The sequence below is a fragment of the Pongo pygmaeus genome, chromosome 2, assembly GCF_028885625.2.
Source record: "Pongo pygmaeus isolate AG05252 chromosome 2, NHGRI_mPonPyg2-v2.0_pri, whole genome shotgun sequence".
Lineage (NCBI taxonomy): Eukaryota > Metazoa > Chordata > Mammalia > Primates > Hominidae > Pongo > Pongo pygmaeus.
The window spans coordinates 46,621,223-46,648,180 of NC_085930.1; the positions used below are offsets into that span (position 1 = coordinate 46,621,223).

The 26,958-nt window shown below is 37.6% G+C and overlaps 1 protein-coding gene across 3 annotated transcripts in view; it reads left to right on the forward strand.

Annotated features, from left to right (window-relative positions):
* The window catches only part of GRAMD1C (GRAM domain containing 1C), a 106,479-nt gene that overhangs the window by 49,489 nt on the left and 30,032 nt on the right, over positions 1 to 26,958 (forward strand). For 2 of the 3 annotated variants that reach the window (XM_054483008.2, XM_063661652.1), the window contains 4 exons: positions 11,044 to 11,159; positions 14,221 to 14,353; positions 19,038 to 19,200; positions 25,774 to 25,911. In XM_054483008.2, the coding sequence (XP_054338983.1) occupies positions 11,044 to 11,159; positions 14,221 to 14,353; positions 19,038 to 19,200; positions 25,774 to 25,911 (550 nt within the window). Of the gene's footprint in view, positions 1 to 7,490; positions 7,787 to 11,043; positions 11,160 to 14,220; positions 14,354 to 19,037; positions 19,201 to 25,773; positions 25,912 to 26,958 lie in introns of those variants that run through there. The other variant, XM_054483009.2, reaches the window with a different exon arrangement.

Below are 26,958 nucleotides of genomic sequence, written 5' to 3' on the forward strand. Positions count from 1 at the left end.
AGTGGACACATTTTGGCCTCCAGAGCTCTTTATGTTGAATGGCCTTTTGAACTCAACGGGTGAGGACAGGCTCTCATAAGCAGTGCCCAAATCAAATGCTTTCACTGTGCTGGAGTGGGGACCCTTGGAGAAGTAGCCTACAAGTCTGAGATGGGGAAGGGACAGAGGAGAAAAGCGGGTGTGGGTGAGGGGGCTTGCCAAGCCCAGTCTCTCTGACCCATGGTAAAGGAATAGAAGTGACTAGCTTGGAAGCCCCAAGTCCAAGCCCCTGCTGAGTGTCTGTGGGTGTTTGGGTGCCCTGCTTTACCAGAGCCACATGCCCTTGCTCCTGACCTGGGTGATGCTCACAGGGCAGATCCACGGGCAGCAGGTCCTGCAGTGCACGGCGTCTACTACAAGGGCGTGGAGCAATGCATAGCTGTGTGCTGCTCTCAATTCAGCTCTACGCTGCCCTTCCAGGTTGCACTTTGGCAAGGAAGCCTCCTTCACCCACTGCAGGCTGGTCACTTTTAGATTCATTGTCATTACCGTGGGGTGCTCTATTTTAGCACTAGCTGAAAACTTCAGTGTTGCCGTAGGGACCTGGCTACCCCACCTCCAAATACCAACTTGTTGAGTGCTCAGAATCCATGAGGTGCATTCTCTCATTCTGGCAAGGCACCAGCGACTTATCGCAGCCTATGCTTGGTTATATACTGTATTGAATGTCCTTCCAAAATCACATTTGCGCTTATCACACACATGTGAGTTGGGATATGTCCTTATAAAAACAAATATCTCCAGGGAAGTGATAAAGTTCAGGTTTACAGATGAGCCAAGAGAGAAACTGAGTTCTTCACTTTAATGAAGAAGAAAGCTCTCTGAAGTGAGAAGAAGAAATGGAATTCCCGAATACTGGAGGCCACCCACCATAGCCAAGAAACACTGCATTTACTGGCTGGAAGTAAAATTTACCTTTCTTTGAAAAGATCTTGATATTATCTGTGTTTCTGATGTATACATACAGAGGTTATCACCATCTTCACAGTAGTTATACCTTTTAAATCTTTGGATCATTTGGTTATCTTTAATGTTGAATATGCAACTCTATTTCAAGTGGACACTATATTCTCATTTTAATAAACAGAATGGCGTCCGTTTCTGCTCTACAAGAAGACAAAAATGTTTAAGCATATATTATGTGTGAACTACTATACAGAACTTATTTAAAGTTGAAGATGAGATCTCAGTTTCAAAACTATCCTAAATGGAATTTTAAGCACTGTAGAATTCAACCAGAACAATTTTTAACATGTAAATATCTATAATAACAATGATAGCAACTCCCATTTATGAAGTATTAGGTGCCAGGCACAGTGCTAGGTGCTTGGTATAGTCTTGGTATTATCTATAATTTTGTAAGCCTCAGTTCCCTTTTAGTTTTTTAAAGTCATAAAGCCACATTGGTTAAATTTCTTGATCTCGTGTAATACTCTTAAAAAAAGATAAAAAACCCTCATAAAATATACAGCATAACTACAAAATTCTATTAAAACAACTTTATAAGTAATTTGAATAATACATTTGATATATATTAAAAATATTTTTGGCCAAGCATGGTGACTCATGCTTGTAATCCCAGCACTTCGGGAGGCTGAGGTGGGAGGACTGCTTGAGACCAGTTCAAGACCAGCCTGGGCAACATAGAGAGACCCCATTTCTAAAAAAAAAAAGTTAAAAAAAAATTAGCTAGGTGTGGTGGTGCATGCCCATAGTCCTAGCTACACAGAAGGCTGAGGTAGTAGGATCACTTGAGCCCAGGAGGTTGAGGCTGCAGTGAGCTGTGACCGTGCCACTGCACTCCAGCCTGGTTGATAGAGTAAGACACTGTCTCAAAAAAAAAAAAAAAAAAATTAAGTTCAGAATATTATATTTGTGTTGCATGTAATTATGGAATCTAAGTAAAAGTATGTGTTACTTCTGCTTGCTTCTTGCATGAGAAGGCCTTTGAAAAAGCAAATTAATCTAGAAAGTAGATTTTTCATTAAAGTACTATAAAATGATAGTAAAATTATGTTTGTGTGCATTTGTTTTATTTATTTTTCCAGTAAAATAAATCCACAAGACTGAAAGACTTGGAGCCAAATATGTTGCCTTTGAAAAAGAATGTTTTTAAAAGAACCATCTTTTTCTCTTCATAAGACTACTTTGGGCCAGGTGCAGTGCTTACGCCTGTAATCCTAGCCCTTTGGGAGGCTGAGGTGGGCTGACCACCTGAGGTTAGGAGTTTGAGACCAGCTTGGCCAACATGGTGAAACCCTGTCTCTACTAAAAATACAAAAATCAGCTGCGCATGGTGACAGGCACTTGTAGTCCCAGCTACTCAGGAGGCTGAGGCAGGAGAATCGCTTGAACCTGGGAGGTGGAGGTTGCAGTGAGCTGAGATGGTGCCACTGCACTCCAGTCTGGGTGACAGAGCGAGACTCCATCTCAAAACAAAACAAAATAAAAATAAAAAACTACTTTGGTACATTGCTCCAGAAAGGAGAGTTTATTTCTAATATTTGACCTGGCGAAATATTAAGTCATCCATGTTTAGACATGAGTTTAAACTGTCACTACAGTCATTCGTGACATAATTTATAGCACTTCAGCTTAGTTCACAGTCTATGAGTTTAGCTCCCATTCTCTAGACAGAACATTGAATATCTGGGATTTGTGGGGCCAGAGGACAATGGCAGCACCATTCTTTAATACAAACAATTGATGTTTTCTTGGTCTTTGTAAAGAACTGTGCAGTCATAGTTCAAGATAAGTTTTAGGCCCTTCCCACTCCACTCCTCAGCTCTTTTTCTTCATTTGTGCCAGCCCCCATCCGTGTTCTATACCGGAGCCAAGCACAGTCCTGCTTTGTTTTTGTATGGTCTGCACACAATGACTAGTTTTACATTTTTAAATGGCTGAAAAAAAAGAATAATATTTCATGACATGTGGCAATTATATGAAATTCAAATTTCAGTGTCCATAAATAAAGTTTTATTGGAACACAGCCATGCTCATTTGTTTATGTATTTCTATGGCTGCCTTTCACACTACAACAGCAGAGTTGAGTAGTTGTGACAGAGACCATATGGCCCAAAAAGCCTAAAATATTTACTATATGGCCCTTTACAGAAACAGTTTGTCGAACCCTGAACAGTACTACAGCCAAAGTTATCTTTTTTTAAAAAAAATGCTTGCTTATTTTTGCTTCCTGCTTAATACCCATTGCCCTTGGAATAAAAATCTAAAAATCTCTATAGGGACCACATAATCAAGACCCTTCCCACCTCTCCACCCACATCTTAATATACCGTCTCATTTTTGTCATCTTAAATGTTCTGCTTTTTTTTTTTTTTTAGTAGGTCTTCAAATGTTCTTCCTGCCAGGAAGTTGTGACCCTCTCATTCCCACTGTAGTTCTCATTAATAAACCTGAAGTCAGGTTCGTTCTTTCAGTTTCCTATAACATTTTGTATTTCTGTAATATGCTTACAGTTACAATTCTTTGTTCTATTTCTGTTCTCTTTGCTTAACTATAAATCCCTTGAAGACAAGGACCGTGTCTGTCTTGTTCACTGTTGTATGTCCACTGACAAGTTCAGTCTTTACCACATAGCTGGTTGGGTATACAGTTTGGTTTACCAAGTACGGTCTGAAACTGTCTGGGTTTAGGCCTTTGTCAAAGTAAATATTGCGTTTCCCTTACTCTCAAAAGTGTGCCAGTTTGGACAATAAATTATACATTACGTGTAACAGATGCTCAATAAATACTTTTTGAATGACTCAACTTAGTAGAACTTCAATGATTTGGAGTCCAAATAATTACTACTGTTAACAAGATATTATAAATTCTCTTAGTTCAAGGAAAAGGCAAAGGATAGTGGGAAAACACAGACATCTCTGAAATATTTCAGAAACAGCATTCAGGGCACACCCTAAGTTCAATGTATATTTAATTCAATTTCTTTAGCCTTCAGTATATATGGTGAGAACAAATGATTATCTTGAAACACTAAAGCATCCTCACTTGCCAAAATAAATGTTATTTTCTATATACTTGAATTACTAAGAAAATAGGGTTCCTATGTAAGCTTATCAGTAGTAACAAGGGTTAAAATTTAAAAGATTTTTAAAATTGAGGCTCAATTAATTATTTCATATTCCTACTGATATTCTTGTATTATTGCATTTAGGATTACAGATATTAGAAATATAGGCAGGATGTATGCAGAAAATTTACTTTTGTACTGTTGGTTTTTTTTTGAAACAGAGTCTTGCTCTGTTGCCCAGGCTGGAGTGTAATGGCATGATCTTGGCTCACTGCAACTTCTGCCTCCTAGGTTCAAGCGATTCTCCTGCCTCAGCCTCCTGAGTAGCTGGGATTACAGGTGCTTGCCACCACACCCAGCTAATTTTTGTATTTTTCATAGAGGCGGGGTTTCACCATGTTGGCCAGGCTGGTCTTGAACACCTGACCTCAGGTGATCTACCTGCCTTGGCCCCCCAAAGTGCTGGGATTACAGATGTGAGCCACCACGACCGGCCTGTACTGTTTTTATCTTAGCAAGGTAATAGTGGTCTCATGCCAGCACATGGGGGCTGTAAGAGTATATTCTGAAAGTGAATATTTCAATCCAGGGTCTAATGGAGCAGAAATCTGTACTTATTTTGAATTTTAAGGCTTAAAGAGACAGAATGGCTTTTCATCTTATTCCCAAATGGCAGAAGAAGACAGCATATGTTAGATTCAGGGGTAAAGTAATGAGGGGAGCTTTTTAAATGTATACAGATGTATGCTGTCTAAATTCTGATACATGTCACTCTAGCTTCTATTTTGGGAATCACTAAGTAGAAGGCTGACAGAAGGGTGTCCTATTCCTCAGGTGTGTTGGGGAAAAAGGGTTTAAAACAGTTGATTGAAAGTATTAGTGTATAAAAAGAAAGAATATATCGGTCTGAAGAGGACTTGGTCAGACGTAGGCCAAGAACTTAGGACTTAGGACAGAAAAGTAGAGTTGCAGAGGCAGACTTTGATCAGTAGAGGACCATATGGAGATTGGACAGAGATGAATCATCATCCCCCACCAAGGTCACAGTAAAATTTCCCTTAAAGCTGTCTACTTTTGCTCTGATTCCATGCTTGTTGTGCCACTTTCTGATTGCTAATCTGACTTCCAAGGTATTCAGGTGTTCTGAGCGATAGAAGAAAAGATTTCTGATCACCAGAAAGGAATCTTCCCCACCGTGCATTAGTGTATTTCCAGCTGAGCTAGTATCAGCTTGTGAGTGTGGCTTATTTAAGTTGGCCTCCCTGAGCCAACTCTAGGATAGTGACAGCTCTGAGGCTTTTCTCTAAATAGTGGTCAGTTTACAAAGCCGATGTCAGCCACTGAGACCTTTTGGAGGAGTGTCATCCAGCTTTCTCCTTTAGCCTGTGCAACATTATCAAATCCCCTTGTTCTTCCTTATGTCACTCTCTAAAGATCATTCCTTTTGGAGTTACTGGAATTCCAAAAGTTTTCCAGTAGTGCTATCAATCTAAGAAATGCAACATTCCGACCTACCTGGAAAAAAAATGAATGTGAAATTGGTAACTATTTGTCACGTTTGCTATGTAATAGCATGGCAGTATAGAAGTGTTTGTATTATATCATTCCCTCTTTTTTACCTTCTTGGTTGTCAGAACTCCTCTACCTATTTTCCCTTGGTCAGTGAGCCACACTGCCTTCTACCCAGTCACCCAAGCCAGAAACCTGGATGTATCCTTTTTCTTGCCTCTTTGCCAGCCAGCCGTGTCTAGTTGGTCACCAAGGTCATCATCATTTCTAGCTTGAACCATTACCAATGTCTTCTTATCTCTTTTTAACACCTGATCTGTCTTTGAGGTTGATGTCAAATAGTAGTGTTTTAAAATCATAATTCTGAACTTGTTACTTTTCTATATGAAACCAGTGGGTGGCTTTTGATATTTCAACAATGTAAAATCCATGTTCTTTGGCATGGCGTACAAGGCTCTTCATGACCTGGCTGCTTCCTCCTTCCCCACTGTATCTCTTCTGCCTGCCTCACTCTCATGATACACACATGCTTAAGTGATAGGGAACTGATTTGGCAAGCTGCATCATTCCTCTGGATGCTTGCATTTGACATACATGTGCTCATCCTGTGCTCATCTTACTTGACCTTTTGGCAGCGTTTGATACCACTGTATACTCCTTCTATTTTGAAATACTTTCTTCCCTTGCCTTTCATGACATTCTTTCTGGAATCTTCTCTTACCTTTCTGGTATTTCCCTGAATCTTTTTTTGCTGACCACTCCTCTATTTTCTGTTTGTGTGTTGAGCTTTCTTGGGGCTCAGTTTTAGGTTCTGTTTTTCCCTCTGAAGCCTACTAAATTTAGCTCTGCCCTACATAGCAGTGGTTTGGTATAAGGATTTTTATATTTAGCAAAAATGTGTATAAATATCAATTGTGGTACAGTTAATGTATATTTTCTCATAGCTATTTGTTCACCATCATAAATATATTTAGTTACAATTTCAGTCAATGAGAACTACTGTAATATGCTAAAAGCACTGCCTTTTAGACAGTGGAAGCTGCCCACACAGTGGGCTTTCTTCATTTGAATGAGTAGTATTTTCAGCATCACTCTACTCTGTCTCATTCTGCCATTGTATAAAATGATGAGATTTTAGCATCCCTCAAAAGGTTGATCTGTGGAGTTCATCAAGTAGCCTTTGATCTGTTTACACGCATCACTAAATTAAATGGAATGACTAGGTAGAAATTAGGGCAAATTTTGCTTCTTTATTTAGAAGAAAAATTTTCTTCTGAGAAATAAATAGGAATTAGTAGATGAAACTGTACTGTCTATTATAGTCCAGATCACTGCCAGGGAATTATTCTAAATACACCAAAGTCAGAAATATTTTCAAAGAAAAGAATTATTGAGTAATCAAAATGGTGCCTTAAACCTTTCAGTGATGAGAGATGTGCCGGGTGCTTAGTAGAATTGTTCCACCTGAACAGCTGGCTCTTCCTGCTATTTCCTTACGTTACATTTACAGCACTCAGAGATAGAATCTTTGGTTGTTGTAAAGGATTAATGCAAGAGTCTGATAGGAATACTATGTCAGTACTGGAGAAGTGGTATATGAAGAAGTAATCATGACATTCCCAGAATTGCATAGAAATTACTAGCATGGAGAAGAAAAATTAACCTGTAATATAGTTAATTTTAAATAATATAAAATATTATTGAAATAATATTGCAGTAGCTGTTTTACATCAATTTAGCATAAGCAAGATATTTTTACTTTCATTTTGTTTTTTCTAATCTGTGCGTAACAGAGAAAATTAGGAGCTGTCCCTTTAATAAAACCTGTTTACACCTATCTTCTTCTTGTAGGAGTGGCTTAGGAACCTGTAGAGTGAGGTATAACTTCCAATTCTGCATTCTGACCTGCAACCTTGGAAAGAGTGCTGGTACTACAACCAGGAAGTGACAGATAATGTGCTTTAAACTACATTAGAAAAGCTTCTCATAGCAAAATTGAGATTGAAGCAGTGATTATTTTTACATAGTTGTCATTAATATCTGGAGCTCTGCTGTGCATAGAGACGGCAACATACTTAGAATACACAGCTTTCTGGGCCAGAAATTGATCTTCTGACTTTTGAGCCTTATCTGATTACTGCTTGGTTCATCTTTATTTTGTTAAACTACTCTGTAGGCTGAAAGGGAGAGACTCTCCTTGGTTTGCAGGTGGGTGGTCAGCTTGTGTTTAAAATTTAGGTTGTTTTGAAGACTACTAAGGTAGATTGTTTTTGCTGCTGATTATGGAAAGAATTATGAATATCAGGCTGGGCATATGTTTTGCTGCTGATTATGGAAAGAATTATGAATATCAGGCTGGGCATATGTTTGAATGTTTGAATGTTCAACATGGCTGTAAATAACCACATTTTTATGAAAACTGGACAACTTTGTAGAAAACGTCATTTTTAACAAATTGGCAAATCTACAAGATGGTGAATTAAATGAGTTCTATTTTGTTTTCCATTAACCTCTTATATATATTAAATTACTAGCTTGAAAAGTATATTGCGATTACCCTGCTATTAACTTCCTGCTAGTATTTAATACAATATTTAAAACATTTATGTAGTCAAATAAAATTACATTTTTGTTGTTAGTATTTTACTAATAAGTTTCATTTCTTTTGCTGTTAGGAAGCTGCCTGAGTATTCATCATTGGTTTATCTTTTTGCTTTAGTCTGCCTTTGGAATTGTTTGATATCTATTATTTAAGAAAAGTTTTTATAAAAGATTAATCTTACACAAGTATATTGAAATATTGCTTGCTTCTCATTATAAAGTTAACCATCCTAGTATGACACTAAAATATTTCAAAGATAATTTCTTTGGAAGAATGAGTTAATTAGTAGTGTGAGTTATTATCGTGAAAAAAGTTCACAACAAATGACTCATTTGGAGTGGAAGTCAGAAAATAAATGTGTATGTTCCTTTAATATCAAGGACAGTGGTTTCTTAATTTTCTCTACCACTAATCGTCCTTTTTATGTTTTTTTCTATGGACACTGTGCTTCCAAAGACTTTGTCTACCAAATAAGGGGTATACATTAAATAATAAATATTAAAACATCACTACTTCTTAGATATATATTATTCCCAGTGAGAATTTATCAGCGTGTGTTATCCATTGTAGGTTAATATAGTTCAGCTCAAACCAGAGGCTTGCCATTTCACTTAACTTAAATAGCTTTACTTTAGATAATTGGATATTTTTGACTTTTTGAAATATTATCTGATAATATCTGATGATAATATCTGAATTTTCATCATCTGCTCTTGTGGAATCCTGGTAATCTGGGCACAGCAGATTGGGAACTAATGGTCTAAAGTGCAGACATTTTGTTCTTAATATCTTTGAAGGTCCGTGAAGTGTAATGAAGGTCATCTAGTGTAACATAACAGACAAAGATGCCATAGTTACTAGACAGAGAAGAAAAAAGGAGGAAGAAAAAGGAAGTGGTATTTGTTGTAGGGAACACTGGGGAGGAATTCAAGGCATCTGTGTTTTGGCCCCATCAAGTCTATATTGATCTCTACTATTTCTCAACTTAAAATTTTTATTTCAGTTAGGCTGATAGACTACTGACTTCAAAACAAATGTTACTTATGTTCATGTATTTATTCTGTATTTTTAGTTGGTTTCCGTCTCTTCAACTTTTCCCATTTCTCCATTTCCCCATATTCTTCCTTTATCTCAGCTGAAAACACTTCTCCAATGTGAAGCTTTATCTGATCACACTAATCCACAGTCCTATTTCCTTCCTTTAGACTTTTGTATCATGTTGACTCTACCAGTACTTTAGTGCATGATCATATTATATCTTGTCATATAACTTAAGAACATCCCATGTCTCTTCAACTATATTAAAAGTTGTTTGAGGGCCAGGAGCTTAACTTCTACATTATGTTTTTATGTTTATTCTCCTTAGCATCTAGTGCAGTAATGCACATTTGTTAGGTACTAAATAAATATCTGTTGAATGAATGAGAGAGATTATCTTACTAACAATTGCTTCAAGTGTTATGCTACTTCCTTACACCTTGCTTAAGCAGGTAATTAACTATCTGTAATGTTTTTAGACATCAGATCATTGGTTATCATAATATTGTTATTTAATTTTATTTTTCAACTGGAGGCCATTATCCTAAATCATAATAATACTGTTTTTGTTTTGCTAGGTAATGTGTGAATTTATTGTATTTGATGATTTCAAAGTAGATATGCTGCCTACAAAGAAAGAACAAGCTGGACTTTATTAAAGATAAATCGAAGGAAAAATTCTGAAGTCTAGACTCTTGCATTTTATATATTAGGAAAATGTAGTTTAAAATTTATTGATATATAAGATTTTTAAAGTGGTTAAAATATTCAGATACATTATGAATTAACAGGACAGGTTCTAAGCTGACAGGGCTGAATGGTGATTCAGTGGTCGTGGTAGACTGGTTAGATTGCAGAACTAAACTGAAGATCAGAGGCTAGGCACCGTGGCTCACGCCTATAATATCAGCATTTTGGGAGGCTGAGGAGGGTGGATCATTTGAGGTCAGGAGTTCCAGACCAGCCTGGCCAACATGGTGAAACCCCGTCTCTACTAAAAATACAAAAATTAGCCGGGTGTGGTGGTGCACACCTGTAATCCCAGCCACTAGGGAGGCTGAGGTAGGAGAATCGCTTGAACGTGGGAGGTGAAGGTTGCAGTGAGCTGAGATCATACCACTGCACTCCAGCCTGGGTGGCACAGTGAGACTCCATCTCAAAAACAAGCAAACAAACTGCAGATCAGTAATTACGAGAAAGTATGAACAAATTATTATTATTATTATTATTTTGAGATGGAGTCTCGCTCTGTCACCCAGGCTGGAGTGCAGTGGTGCAATCTTGGCTCACTGCAACCTCCGCCTCCTGGGTTCAATCGATTCTCCTGCCTCAGCCTCCCGAATAGCTGGGACTATAGGTGTGCGCCACCATGCCCAGCCAATTTTTGTATTTTTTTTTTTTTAGTGGAGACCAGGTTTCACCATGTTGGCCAGGATGGTCTCAATCTCTTGACCTTGTGATCTGCCCACCTCAGCCTCCCAAAGTGCTGGGATTACAGGCGTGAGCCACCGTGCCTGGCCTGAACAAATTATTTTACAGAAAGGAAATTTAAAATATTTTTAACCTCCCATTTACAGTAGTTATTATAATATGTACTTTAAAATCATTTTATGTATTCCTCTTATGAACTCTGTCAGGTAGCTTTTATTAACCCATTTTTATAGATATGGAAAATGGAGGTACAGAAAGGTCAAATAACTACCAAAGCCCCAAATCTAGTCTTTGCACAACAGGTCATTTTTGACTTCAAAACTCATGTTTTGAATCACTGTGATATTATATTTTATATTTTCCAATGCTCAGTGTAATTTTTCTGTCATTTTAGAGCCTGACTAGACAGGAATTCTGGCAACTGCTCCAGCAGAACTATGGCACTGAGCTAGGTTTAAATGCTGAGGAGATGGAAAACTTGTCACTGTCGATTGAGGATGTGCAGCCAAGGTACAGCAAAATGTTTTGAAATGTCAAAGTTTATCAATTATTAATCAGAGCAGAATTATTTTACATTCGACTAATTCTGAATTTCTAGTAATTTATCTTTGGCTGCCATTTGCCCCTTTGTTCTCTGTGGTGGAATGCGGTGAAAGGTGGGGACAGAGAATAGTCTGCTAAATAGGTAAGCACATATGAGATATATAAGGAAATGTTAGCTATGTCACTTAGGGTAGACTTAAAGTCTGGTTTTAGTAAGCTTGTTTATTAAGGATCTGGAGAAGTACCTAGTGAAATCTCTGAGTTTATAGATGACAATAAAGTAAATTATATGGTAGGTGTTTTGAAGGATACAATAATACGATTTTTCCTCAGGAATTCCCTAACATAGTGCTTAGCATGTTGTTGGCACTCCATAAATATTGAATACATTAATGGAAGGAGCATATAGCCTATCGTGGAATGCAAATAATTGTAATACAAGGTCGATAATGGTAAGAGTCATAACAGAGTAACAGATAATGTGATAAAGAAATTAAGAGTACAGAGAGACTATTTTTGACTGATGAGGATTCATTTAGAAGAGTGGACATTTTTATTAACCCCTACAAGTAAAAGTGCATTATGTCCAATGGAAATTGAGGCTGTTAGCAATAAAAACAATTAAGAAGAATACATTAAAATTCTATAGCAAACATTATGCTGAGTGAAAAAAGCCAGTCACAAAAGGCCATATATTGTATGATTCCATGTGTGTGAAATGGAGTCTAGAATTGGTAAATTTACAGAGTCAGAAAGTAAATGGTAGTTGCCAGGAGCTGATAGGAAGGGACAATGGGGAGTGACTGCAAGTGGGGACAGCATTTCTTTGTTGGGGTGATGACAATGTTCTACAATTAGTTAGTGGTGATGATTGCCCAACTCTGTAACCCACTGAATTGTACACTTTACATGAAGTGAATTTTGTGGTGTGTGGATTATATCTTAAAAGCTGTTATTTAGAAATTCTATAGCAAATCTTAAAATGGAAATATTTTGAAAGTCTCAAAGTATGTGCAGAAATTTTACTCATCTAGGTAATCTACTTATGCTGATCCAATTTATATCTTTTCAGCTTAGCATCAATATTTTATAGGCTTTTTTACATGGTTGCACATGTATATTTTATTAGCTTTCTGTAAAGTTAAAAATTTCCATTGTATTGCTCTCCTTGAGAAGTTTAGTAGCCTCTTGTCAGCTCTGGATTTGGATAGAAAAGCAATTACTCTAATGCAAAGAGCCTTGGATTATGGTAAACAGGATCTGGATCTTAGTTAGGGTCACCAAACAGCTGAGCAACCTCAGGCAAATCTTTTCATTTTTTTGATTCTCAGTTTGCTTGTCTATGAAATGATGCAGCTGAACTAGATTATCTTTAAGGTCCTTGCCAGCTCGAAAAGTTTCTAGTCTTCGAGAAAAGAAAGAATATTTTTGACTAGCTGCTGTTTTCTTCTGGTGATTGAATGCTTTCTTTTTTTTTTTTTTTTTTTTTTGAGACGGAGTCTCACTCTGTCACCCAGGCTGGGGCACAGTGGTGCGATCTTGGCTCACTGCAACCTCCGCCTCCTGGGTTCAAGTGATTTAATTAATTGTTATTTAATTTCAAGCGATTCTCCTGCCTCAGCCTCCCAAGTAGCTGGGATTATGGTGCCCACCACCATGCCTGGCTACTTTTTGTATTTTCAGTAGAGATTTTGCCATGTTGACGAGGCTGGTCTTGAACTCCTGACCTTAAGTGGTCCACCCCACCTCGGCCTCCCAAAGTGCTGGGATTACAGGTGTCAGCCACTGTGCCTGGCCTGAATGCTTTCTTTTTTTCTTTTCTTTTCTTTCTTTCTTTTCTTTTCTTTTTTTTTTTTTTTTTTTTGGAGATGGAGTCTCACCCTGTCACCAGGCTGGAGTGCACTGGCGTGATCTTGGCTCACTGCAACCTCTGCCTCCCGGGTTCAAGCGAGTCTTCTGCCTCAGCCTCCCAAGTAGCTGAGACTTCAGGTGTGTGCCACCACGCCCAGCTAATTTTTGCTTTTTTTTTTTTTTTTTTTTTTAGTAGAGACGGCATTTCACCATGTTGGCCAGGATGGTCTCGATCTCTCGACCTCATGATCAGCCCACCTCGGCCTCTCAAAGTGTTGGGATTACAGGCGTGAGCCATCATGCCCTGCCAGCCTGAATGCTTTCTAAGAAAGTGTGTGGCAGGATCCTCATTCTCTCTTCTACTTCTTTTCCTGTTCTTCAGTCTCTGAAAGAAGCATATCTGTTTCAAACCTTTATTTCCTCGGTTCTTCCATCTTCTTCCTCTTTATTTGCAATCTCTCCTTCCTTCTTCCTCCTCCCTTCCTCTCTGTTTTTTCCACATCTCACCTCCATCCTGTTGAGCACTGGAAATTAGATCAGTTGTGCTCCCATTGTATTTAATAGGTTTTCCTTTCTTTTTGCTCCTTGAGAAAGCGAAAGCAGATCCCAGGACATTTATTATAGTCTTGGCCATATGACCATTTGACAGCTGTTTCTTAAACCTTGTTCTTGGAGCTGGGAAGAGTGAGGAGGCGGGAGTGGCCAATGGGCTTAGGCTCAGACATCTTGAGCGTCCACTTCTGGGAGGGCTTCGCCATTTCAGCTGAGACTGAGTCAGAAGGAAGGAGATATAAAACTGCCTTCTTGTGCGGTGTAGTATCTAACTCAAACATCTACTGTGTACCTGTCCAAGCTTTGTGGTTGTACACAAATGAAATTTAAAGGAGCAGTTTTCATTTGATTAGTTACTGTTACGGCCATTTGTACTTTGTTAATTTTTTAATGTTTTTGAGATTTATAGAATCTCATGTGAGTGTATCTTGTTTTCAGAAATGATATCAACTTGCGTGTAATTTAAGAAGATAGCCTTGTTATAAGTAAACATTTATTTGTTATATTACAGTAGTCCATTTATTATCAAACTGTTTTATCATAGGAAATGACCTCAATGAGGAGACCAAATCATTTATTTGTGTGGCGGTGACCTTATATTTCTATAATGATGTGTTTCTTACAGAAGTCCAGGAAGAAGCAGCTTGGATGACTCTGGGGAGAGAGATGAAAAATTATCCAAGTCAATCAGTTTTACCAGTGAATCAATTAGTCGGGTTTCAGAAACAGAGTCATTCGATGGAAATTCATCAAAAGGAGTTAGTATATGATATCCCTTTTAAAATATATCTGGTACTGTCATGTCCTAATCAGAATACAAGATAAATAAGGATACAGTATACAAAATGTTAAAAATAAGATATCAGGCTCCTACCTTATTTTAGGAAAAAAATTTAAAGTCTGTTAAGTAGCAGAGATTATGTGGGAAAATATGTGGTTTTGTTCAGAGCTATATAAAAAGCAGAGCTACTGAGCAGTTTTACCTGGGCATCAGTCTGTAGGGGGATAAATATCATTAAAAGAATAATAAGATGGAGAAATTTGTAAGAGCAGAATTTTCCCCAGGGTAAGTACTGTGTGTGCTGGAAAGAATCTGTTATTTTTTTTTCTTTCTTTCTTTCACAGAAGGGAACAGCATGGAGAAAGAATCTGTTTTGAAGGGAGAGATGAGCGCCTGAGCAGCATGCTTGAGTAACAATAGCTGCTTTTTAAGCTTTTTAAGCAGGCAGGTCCAGTTAACTACTAGGCATTATACCCAATTACTTAATTTCTTCCTTTATTTTCTCAAGTATCATTGTAAGCACATCAGTTTTTTGTTTTTAGTTTTTTGGGTTTTTTTGAGATGAGTCTGCCCTGTTGCCCAGGCTGGAGTGCAATGGCATGATCTCGGCTCACTGCAACCTCCGCCCCCTGGGTTCAAGCAATTCTCCTGCCTCAGCCTCCCAAGTATCTCAGATTACAGGCACGTGCCACCACGCCTGGGTAATTTTTTTGTATCTTTAGTAGAGATGGGGTTTCATCATGTTGGCTAGGCTGGTCTCGAACCCCTGACCTCATGATCCACCCGCCTTGGCCTCTCAAAGTGCTGGGATCACAGGCATGAGCCACCATGCCTGGCCAACACTTCAGTTTTTTATTCCAATGTGCTTCAATCACTTGCAGTCATTATTTGATTCTCAGTTTGCTCCGTCTGCCAATGGGAGCCCCTTCAAGTTGGTTCCTTTGGCCTTTTGAAATGACCAGTATCTTTAATGGTGTCTTTTCTTTCTGGCACAACAATATCTTCTAAGCACATTTTGTATGTTTTCTGCCCCAGACCATTTTCTTAATAAGCCATAGATTTTCTTAGTGAAGAATGGTATTTAGAGACCATATTCTGAGTACTAGGAGTGCTCCTACTGCAGAGCTTTTGTTCTGCTGATTGGGGATGCAAGTTTGGGGGCAGAGCTGAATTCCTTTATTTAGAGCAGGGCTTTGGCTTCAAATCTTACATCTGCCACTTGCTAACTGTATACGTTAATTACTTAAGTTTTTCTTTTCTCAACTGTAAAGTGAGGATTATACTTTATAAGGTCTTTTTTAATAAGAGTTAAATGAATTAGTATATATGAAAAGGCAGTCATGCTCTGTATAATGTTTTGGTCAGTGATGAACTGCATATGTGGTGGTGGTCTCATAACTTTTTTTTTTTTTTGATACAGAGTTTTGCTCTTGTTGCCCAGGCTGGAGTGCAGTGGTGTGATCTCAGCTCACTGCAGCCTCTGCCTCCCAGGTTCAAGCAATTCTCCTGGCTCAGCCTCCTGAGTAGCTGGGATTACAGGCATCCACCACTATGCCTGGCTAATTTTTAATATTTTTAGTAGAGATGGGGTTTCCCCATGTTGGCCAGGCTGGTCTCGAATGCCTAACCTCAGGTGATCCACCTGCCTAAGCCTCCCAAAGTGCTGGGATTACAAGTGTGAGCCACTGCGACCGGCCAGTCCCATAACATTTTAAGGGAGCTGAAAAATTCCTTTGCCTAGTGAGGTTCCATCATAACATGGTAATGCAATACGTTGCTCACATGTTTGTGGTGATGCTGGTGTAAACAAACCTGTGCTTCCAGGCCTATAAAGGTATAGCACATACAATTATATAAGTACATAATACTTGATAATAAAATAATAAATCATTATTTTAGAGTATACTCTTTCTACTTCTATATACAAAAAAAATTAACTTTGAAACAGCCTCAGCCAGGTCCTTCAGGTGGAATTCCAGAAGAAAATATTGTTATCATAGGAGATGACAGCTCCATGCATGTTATTCTCCCTGAAGACCTTCTAGTGATACAAAATGTGAAGGTGGAAGCAGTGATATTCATGATCCTGATCCTGTGTAGGCCTAGGCTAACGTGTGTGTTTGTGTCTTAATTTTTAACAAAAAAATTAAAAATAACAAAATAAGAAAAAATTAAAAATAGAAAAAAGCTTTTAGAATAAGTATATAAAGAAAGAAAATATTTTTGTACAGCTGTCCAATGTGTTTGTGGTTTAACCTAAGTATTTTTACAAGAGTCAAAAAGTTTTAAAAAATTTAAAAGTTCATAAAATAAAAATGTTACAGTAAGCTAAGCTTAATTTATTATTGAAAAAACAAATTTTTTTGTAAATCTATTGTAGCCTAAGTGTACGATGTTTATAAAGTCTGCAGTAGTGTTCAGTAATGTCCCAGGCCTTCACATTCACTCACTTCTCACTCACTGACTTACCCAGAACAACAGAACTCAGTCCTGTAAGCTCCATTCATGGTACAAACAGGTGTACCATTTTCTAAACCTTTGTACCATGTTTTTACTGTACTTTTGCTATGTTTACATATGTTTAGATACACAAGTACTTCCCACTGTGTTATATTGCCTACAGTATTCAGTAGAGTAACATGCTGTCCAGGTTTATAGACCAGGAGCAATAAGCTATACCATATAGCCTAGGTGTGTAGTAAGCTATACCATCTAAATTTGTTAAGTACACTCTATGACATTGGCACAACAATAAAATCACCTAGTGATACATTTCTCACAACGTATCCCTGTCATCAAAGCAATGTATGACTGTACTTAGAATAGTTCCTAACACACATTAAGTATCCAATAACCATAAGCTGTTATAATTGAGGGTGAATCTGCCTGTGATCAGTAATGATCCTTTTCCACCCTCCCCCAAGGAACTTCCAGTATCTCCTCTGAGTAAATGTTGGGAAAACATTGAATGAAAAGATATTTATGTGGAAGGCCAGCATGTTATCAACTTGTTTTTACCAGTCATGCATCTACCTTAGCCTGGTTTTGTGTTTTGGGTTTCTTGCAAAACTTATTCATCTAGAGACCTTTAGTGACTTACTACTGGTGCAAGGGAAGTGAATAACTTAATGCTTTAAGATCGATCATACATTCATTGGTGTTCAGTATAGATGTTTTCAGGTTATAGAATACAAGTAGTATAGAAGTTTAGCCCTTTTTTTTTCTGTTTGCATTCAAGATCCATATGATGAGATTCTCAGATATCTACAAGTATCATATGTCACTTGCTTTGCCTCATTTTCACTTCTAACAAAGTTGGAAATAACAAAAAGTCAAAAATAACTTTTTTCCAAGAAAATATGTTTTTTAAGTTATAGAATTAATACTCTTTGTAAAACTTCATGAAATACAGTAGAGTATACAAAGAAATAAAAGTCATCCAGATACCAACCACTGAAAGATAGTGACTCTTACTTTTCCTATAAATATCTATCTGTATTCTTTATAGTAGGAAATAAAACTTAATTTGCAACAAGAGGAGGAGTGTAAGTGTGGAGCTGTAGAGAAATGTACTCTACTTAGCATCTGTTAAGGGGTCCCTGGTTTAGCTAAATAGGCACGTTGCTTTGTAGTGTGGAACTCCCAAATAAATCAAGTCTTGATTTTAGCAATAATCTCTGCTTGAAGAATGAATCTTCTGACTAGGGCAATATAATCCTTTAATAAATTGTGTCCTGGGTCCCAGTTGTTATTCTGCTATTTGGGTGGCCAATGGAAACCTGTATCCTCCCTGGAGCTGATTCTGCTACTTAGTGCTTCTCAAGGATCTCATGGGACAGGAAGTAAAGTGCTCTCTTTCATCTGTGTACATACAGAAAATGCACGAAAATATTCTGCTGTATAGTTTATGTAGACTTTTTGTACTATTCCACTAAGTTTGATTATAATACAGTACTATTTTACTTGAATACTAACATAGCAATAGCATCATACTTTAATGCCTAACATTAAATATATTGTAGAGATGACATCATCTTTATTAAACCATCCTGGAAAGTATAGATAGCATCATATATTAAATACATTTTAATGCCTAATCTCTTAGTCCCTTTACAGCAAAGCCAATTGTGTTTTAATTATGAGTTTGCTATGAAATTAATTTGTTTTAATCTCTCTCCCGCTGTACTCATATGTGACTTTTATCTCTCCATTTTCTTTCCATTTCCCCGTTAGGTCTTGAGAGATGGGTGAGTTTTCTTCCTTGAGATGATGGGGCAGGCACTGGCTGGGGAAGCTAACTGGGTTTGGTTCTTCTCCCTTGTCTACCCCGAAGAATGGATTGTTCTATTATTTTTGTCCTTTGTCCCCTTTCCCTTCTCCATAAGTGATTTCCATGATCTGTGAAGCTCTTTTTATATTATATTTTTCATAAACTTGTTTATTATTGTGTAGGATGACTTTAGAATGGTATATATTATTTACTCATATTTTATGGACCGACATTTAATAGCATTGGAAATGTGATGCAAGTATAACAAACAAAATGCTGTAAATATTCTTCGAAGCGCAATATTTCAAAGTATTTTTAATATTAAAGTTCTCACTGCAAAATCTAAGCTAAATCTGTGTTTTATTTTGAAACTGGATTGTTTACCTTTTAGGGATTAGGCAAAGAGGAGTCCCAAAATGAAAAACAGACCAAAAAGAGTCTCTTACCAACTTTGGAAAAGAAGTTAACTAGAGTGCCATCAAAGTCACTGGACTTGAATAAAAATGAATATCTTTCTCTGGAAAAAAGCAGCACTTCAGATTCTGTTGATGAAGGTAAATAATTTCTTATAAATTTTATTAAATTTCAGTTACATCTTTTTATGTTTATCTTTGTAATAAGGGTATGCAGATTGAGAATTTAGTTTCATTAGACACAGTCTCACCCTATAAAGAACCAAAAAAAGAATGGGAGCTTATAGAAAATAGGAGAAAGAGGCTGTTAAATCTAACGTATCCCACTGTCTTCAGAAGCCTGGAATCTGAAAAGCTTCTTTGTATTTAGCTTCTAAATGTGGTGTTAATAAAAACCTGCATGCCCATTCTATATACCAGGCAGTGTAATATGCTCACACGTCATAGGTAGAGTGACATATTATTTCATTTAGGCTATCCCTCATTTTCCTGGTAGGGAAAATAAGACCTACAGGAGCTAAATCTAAAATCACGCAGCTAGTTAACTATGCAGAACTTGAGTTAATGACCAGGTGTCTCCATCCAGTTTTCTTTTTACTTTACTTCAATACTGCCCAAGTTATTTTCTCTTTTCCTCCTTTAAAAAAAAGACACCTTAGCAAGGTTTTTCTAAACTTGTTTTGTATATAATTATGAAAGCAAGTAGTTATGGCAGGGATGCATTGTCACATGAATATTAGTTTAAATTATTGGGTAGCCTCCAAAAGGAAATAAAGAAGATTCTCAAAACTTCTGGAAAGGAAATCTTTCTCTCTGTAAATGATTTTTTAAAAAGTGTACTCATCAATGTTACTCAGAACAATACTCAAATTTCTTTGTGTGAAGATGCAAGCTTTTGACTGTGGTTATATTTTAGCATAATGGGATGAGTTTTTGAAAGCAAGAGCAGGGAAAGTTAATCATAATTGCTCCTAACTTTGATTTGTTTTTACTGTAGTCAGTTTCCATTTAATTTTAAAAATTTCCATTTGACTTTAATTCACTTTCAGAGGAACATTCTGTATTTGAAATTTATTACAAAGATAAATGATGATAATATTTCATATGGCATTAAAAAAAACTTATTTGGCTGGGCACAGTGGCTCACGCCTGTTATCCCAGCACTTTGGGAGGCCGAGGCGGGTGGATCACACGGTCAGGAGTTCAAGACCAATCTGGTCAACGTAGTGAAACCCTGTCTCTACTAAAAATACAAAAAATTAGCCGGGTGTGGTGGTGTATGCCTGTAATCCCAGCTACTTGGGAGGCTGAGGCAGGAGAATCTCGTGAACCCAGGAGGCGGAGGTTGCAGTGAGCCGAGATCGCGCCACTGCACTCCAGCCTGGGTGACAGTGCAAGACTCTGTCTCAAAAAACAAAAGAAAACAGAAAACTTACTTGGTTTTAGAGGGCCAGCAGAGATTAAGCTTAATCCTAATATGATGATAAAGAGAATCATGACCCAAAGGCCTTCTGAATTTCATGAGTATTATATTCTAGATGTTTTTCATATTTTGTATTGTAATCCATTTTGTTTTGTATTGTAATCCATGTGTACATGGGGTCTAGAGTGGGCTCAACAAATAGCAGTCCTTCTTGACCACCCTGGTGGTAACAAAATTGGGAAAGAAAATGAAGAGCAAGTCAGATAGAGGCCAAAACATCACCTTTTATACTAATAGTAACAAAGTCAGCGGATGTGGGTATGTGTGAAAGATAAGTGGGCTGCTGATGGAGCTGAAGAATGAGGTGGACTTACCTATCAATCACAGGCAATGTTCAACCTCCTTCCCCACTGGAGGGACGATCCCACCTGGAGGAGAACCAGCTTCTGTGGGCATCTAGATCCAGAGAGAAGGACAGAGGTGTGCCAAGCCTACCCAGCATACTCCTTCCACATTTACTAACTGTATTAGTAGCTCAGGCTGCCATAACAAAATACTACAGATTGGGTAGCTTAAATAACAGAAATTTATTTCATATAATTCTGGAGGATAGAAACCCCAGATCAAGGTTTGGCAGAGGTGGTTTCTGGTGAGGGCTCTCTTCCTGGCTTGCCACCTTCTCGCTGTGTCCACACATAGCCTTTCCTTAGCACATGCTCGTGGATAGAGGAATAGAGGAGCAAAGTGTGAGGGAGGAGCAGAGCAGGGGACAACACACACACACACACACACACGAGAGAGAGAGAGAGAGAGAGCGAGCATACATGAGCAAACTCTCTGGTATTTTTTTTTTTCTTTTTGAGACAGAGTCTGGCTCCGTTGCCCAGGCTGGAGTGCAGTGGTGTGATCTTGGCTCACTGTAATCTCTGCCTCCCGGGTTCAAGCGATTCTTGTGCCTCAGCCTCTGGAACACCTGGAGTAGCTGGGATTACAAACATGCACCACCACGCCCAGCTAATTTTTTGTAATTTTAGTAAACGGGGTTTCCTCATGTTGGCCAGGGTGGTATTGAACTCCTGGCCTCAACTGATCCTTTAGCCTCGGCCTCCCAGAGTGTTTGGTGTCTCTTCTTATAAGGACACTAATTCTACCAGATCTGGGACCCACCTTATTTAACTTAATTCTTTCTTTCTCTCTCTCTTTCTATCTTTCTTTCTTTCTTTCTCCTTCCTTCCTTCCTTCCTTCCTTCCTTCCTTCCTTCCTTCCTTCCTTCTTTCTTTCTTTCTTTCCCTCCCTCCCTCCTTCCTTCCTTCCTTTCTTTTCTTTCTTTCTTTTTTTTTGAGACGGAGTCTTGCTCTGTCCCCCAGGCTGGAGTGCAGTGGTGCGATCTCGGCTCACTGAAACCTCCGCCTCCTGGGTTCACACCATTCTCCTGCCTCAGCCTCCCGAGTAGCTGGGACTACAGATGCCCACCACCATGCCCGGCTAATTTTTTGTATTTTTAGTAGAGATGGGGTTTCACCATGTTAGCCAGGATGGTCTTGATCTCCTGACCTCGTGATCAGCCTGCCTCGGCCTCCCGAAGTGCTGGGACTACAGGCATGAGCCACCACACCTGGCCAATTAACTTAATTACTTTCTTTAGAGGCCCCATCTCCAGATACAGCCACATCAGGAGTTAGGGCTTTAACAGAATAATTTGCGGCGACACAAACATTCAGTCCATAACAATAATCTACTTCCTATGGTTAGAGTGAGTTAAAGGGGTAGAGAGAGGCTGGGAATTACCCTGATTGGGCACCTTTAACTTGGAAGGGTTGAAGAAGAGACATCTCCACTGCATTATATATAATACCCAGCACACAATAATATTGTTAGTCAATGTAAGCCCATTTCCCAACCATTTTATGTAGATGTAAGTTTACTATGTTAATGTGTTTTCCTTAATATAAAATTTAATTTTTTAAAACATATTTTAAAAACTTCCAAAATATAGATTGTGTGTGTTATACTGCTTTTAGGTTTGAGAAAGATAAAAGATTTTGGTTTTTCTTGGTTGAGCACGGTGGCTCATGCCTGTAATCCCAGTACTTGGAGAGGCTGAGGTGGGAGGATTGCTTGGGCCAGGAGTTTGAGACCAGTCTGGGCAAGACTTGTCTCTACAAAAAACAGAAAATTAGCTGGGCATGGTGGTGCGTGCCTGTAGTCCTAGCTATGCAGGAGGCTGAAGCAGGAGCATCACTTGAGCCCCAGGAGGTCAAGGCTGCAGTGAGCTATGATTGCACCATTGCACTCTAGCCTGGGCGACAAAAGAGCCAGATCCTGTCTCTTCAGAAAAAAAAAAAAAAGATTTAATACTTTTTATGTTTCGGTTTTGAGGTTAGATGTTATAGACACTATGATTGTGTTACTTTCTTGTAACCACCAATAGGAGAGAGAAAGGGAAAGAGAGAGAAAGAGAAAGCAAAAAGTATAATAAAAGTAGTTGTTTAAAGGAAAATTTAGTACAAATTACTTGAGGCTTTTTGTTGTACTTATTAAGTAGGCATTTTAAGGACTCTTTTTCTTAAAATTGTAAGATCCTTGCCATTGAAGTCAGTGTAGTGGGAGACATTTGGAAAGATGAAGGGTAGCATAGAGACTGCTTTATTAGTGTCCTTACCATTCTTGCTTTAGTATGCGGCTAGGCATGGATTAGTCATACACTGTTTACCTGAATTTAGGACTTTAGGAAGATCTACTCTGGCCCCCAGTGGCCAAATAGGTAAGTAGCACCAAAACCAGGATTTTTATTTTCTCTTTCTCACCTGCTTCTTTTATAAGAATGGTCCTTCCAAAGTAGTTTCAGCTGGATGCATTGGCTCGCGCTTATAATCCCAGCACTTTGGAAGGCTGAGCCAGGTGGGTCACCTGAGGTCAGGAGTTTGAGACCAGTCTGGCCAATGTGATGAAAGCCCATTTCTACTAAAAATACAAAAATTAGCTGGGTGTGGTGGCACACGCTTTTAATCCCAAGAGTGAGACTCTGTCTCCAAAAAAAAAAAAAAAAAAAAAAAAGAATCCTATAAAAGTAACATTATAAGTTGCATAAAGGATAACAATAAAACTGATAAAAATTGTACATATTTCGTGTATAGATTCATTATTGCACATGAGCTCTGATCACACTTTGCTCCTTGCAAAGGCTGTTTGGCTTTATAGCAGTAAGAAGGTATATGTAACATTCAGACCTCTGTTTGGGGAGTTTTATTTAAAGTGTATGGCGATTTTTTTCTTATTAGATTATCATTATATAGCAAATCAAGTGCTCCCTCTGGTTTCCCTAAGCACGTTCCAAAATCTTGGACTTGTTATATGTATTAAATGGGTAAAATAATGAATCTGTTTTTTTACTTTTTTAAAGTTGTGAAGTTATGAAGATGGTTGAAGTCAATGAACCGAAGTGACAATTGAAAAGGTCACAAAAAGTAAACCATCCCAGGAGATTGGGGATGTGTGTGGGTTTAGAGGGAGTGAGGGAGATTGCAGATCACTTTAAACCAAACATCATTTTATTTAGTGATAGTATGTTGATCTACTATAGTGAGCAGGAGAAAGATAAGTCAATAAATCAATACTAGTATAACTACAAGTCAGGATAGGTTCTGTGAAGGAAATGAACAAGATCAACAGAATCACCTTTAGTTGTTTTCTTCCTTTGTGAATATTTGAATTATTTTTACAGTGAACATATAATACTTCTATGTCAGAAAAAGCTGTTTCCCAGGCCTAATTGGAAAGTTACCTCACAAAGCTTAGCAAAATTGCCTAGTTTTGTGATTCATTTCTACGCTGAAGGAGCCATTATTTGAAATGGCAGTAAATAGTTTTTGCCTACATAGAGTATTGTTGAAGGGAGAAGCAAATCAATATCTATCTGATATCCATAAGTCCTTTATGCCTCTAGCAAAGTAGGGAGACACAAATCATCCAATGAGGGATAAATAGCAGTAGTTGGGGATGAAGCCAGAGCTAGCAGAGTTTTTCTGATCCATAGACTATTGCCCTTTGATTTAACCTGACTAATATTGACAGATGCTTTACCCAGATCATTCTTGGAGCTTGATTTCTGAAACATGGGGAGCTTTTGTAGCAATTTTTATTCTGTATCCATGGGGCATCATCCTTGAAATAATAGTAAGCAATCCTGGTCCTGAAATCATTACAATTTCATATTGAATTGCTTTATGTTACTTCCTCTATTATGCCAGGCTTCTGTTCCTAGGTTTTTTTTTTTTTTTCTTTTCTGTTTGGTTCTTCTAAGTTAAATTCCTTCTGGTGGTATAAAATAGATGTTAAGTTTGTGTGCTCTGGAGCTGGAGTGGGTTCAAATTCCAAGTCAGTCACTCACTAGCCATGGAGCCTCGGCAATTATTTCTGTGATTCTGTTTCCTCATCTGGAAATAATGATGATAATACCACTTATCTCATAGCATTGCAGTGGGAATAAGATGAGTCAATACTTGTAAGGTATGTAGCACAATGTCTAACATATAGTAAGCACTATGTAAGTATGGGCTATTTTATATAATATTTCCAGGGCATATGAGAATAGGTGAGCAAGATGTTGCTTCTTCATTTGTCACTAGTAGTTTTCAACATCATCATGATTATCAAATTCCCAGAAAAAATGTAATATTTCATTGGGCATTATTTAGCTTTGATGAATACTTTTCAGACGGATTTCTTAGTTCTTTTAATGTGTGGTGTTGAAAATAGGTTGTGATTACAGTCATTCTTGTCTTTGGGTAGTGAACATTAAGTCAAGTTGAAACGTTATTCAGGCTGATAAGCTAAGTGCAGCAGATATTATAGCCATTGATAAATTAATATTTACTGAGTGAGCATTCAGAGGTAGAAGTTGCTAATTTCTATGTTAGATACTATCTTATGTGTCTCTATATTGTCCTTGTCCCTTTTGAAATATTCTTTTGAGTGACATATTATGGCCATTTGATACCATTCAAGTTAAATATTTCTGTATCTTTTGGGTTTTGACAGTTGAAATATTGATTATATGTAGTTTAGTTAACTATATATTGTTATGCAGAGTTATAGGTCATACATATGTATATATTTAATTCCTATTTGGAGTTTTAATAGTGTCCTGGATTGTTCTCCTCATTGTAATCATATTTAAAAATGATTTTATGCCCAAAATAAAAAAAGAAAACCCCACAAAACCCCCTAAAGCCTTAAAATAAACTTTCTTTGATTTCTTCTCTTTTGGTTTGTGTTTCTGTTTTTCCAGAAAATGTTCCTGAGAAAGATCTTCATGGAAGACTTTTTATCAACCGTATTTTTCATATCAGTGCTGACAGAATGTTTGAACTGCTCTTCACCAGTTCACGCTTTATGCAGAAATTTGCCAGTTCTAGAAATATAATAGGTTAGTCCTTGTGTTCTTACCTAATGATAAATTTGGGAGAATGCTATTATTCTTAGAAGGTTGAGCATATATAAACTGATTTGTGTTGTGAGGAGGAAGAATTAGACATGCTTTGATTTTATTTTGACAGTATATAAACTGGTATTCAAATGTTTGATTAAATTCACATGTAAACAGTATAATTATTTAATTAGGCACATGCTTCCAACAATTAAGTTCAGACCTTTTGAAAACTAAAAGTATATTTATTCATTAAGGTACCAATTCAATTAGGTTGAACTCAATTCAAAATGGTTTCATGTGAAACAACTGAATTTTGGTGGAGTGCAAATTGGAACAACCACTTTGCCAAAAGGCTTGGCAGTAACTACTAAAGGTATGAATTCTCTGTGACTCAGCAGTTCCGCTCCTAGGTATACATTCATCAGAAATGGGTACATTTGTACTCTGAATGATGTACTACAGGGTTCATAGCAACATTATTTATGATGGTCCCAAACTCAAAACAGTTCAAGTGTCCTTCAGTAATAGAATGGATGAATAGATTGTGTATATTCCCAAAAAAGAATCCTATATAACAATGAAAAAAATTCAAAGTACTGATACTTGTAACAATATGAGTAGAACTCACAGATACAATGTTGAGCAAAAGAATCCAGATCCAAAAGAGTACATGCTATATAATTTCTTTATATAAAGATAAAAACCAGGCCAAACAAATTTATGGACATAAAGTCAGCATAGTGGTTACTGTGGTGGAGAGTCAGGTAGGTAAAGACTGGGAGGGAGCTTTTGGGATGCTGGTTTAAGTTCTATATCCTGATCAGAGTGGTGGTACATGTATGTATTCCCTTTGTGAAAATCATGGAGCTGTACACTTGAGATTGCAGTATCTATGGACTATGTCAAAGAAAATATATTTTAAAAAGTTCCATTTAAGAAATTGGTTAAATTTCTTAATTGGAAATTAATGGTTAAATCCTCATAAGAAGAATTTCATTGATTATGTGTTAAAAAGTTTTATTTTGGGGCTGGGTATGGTGGCTC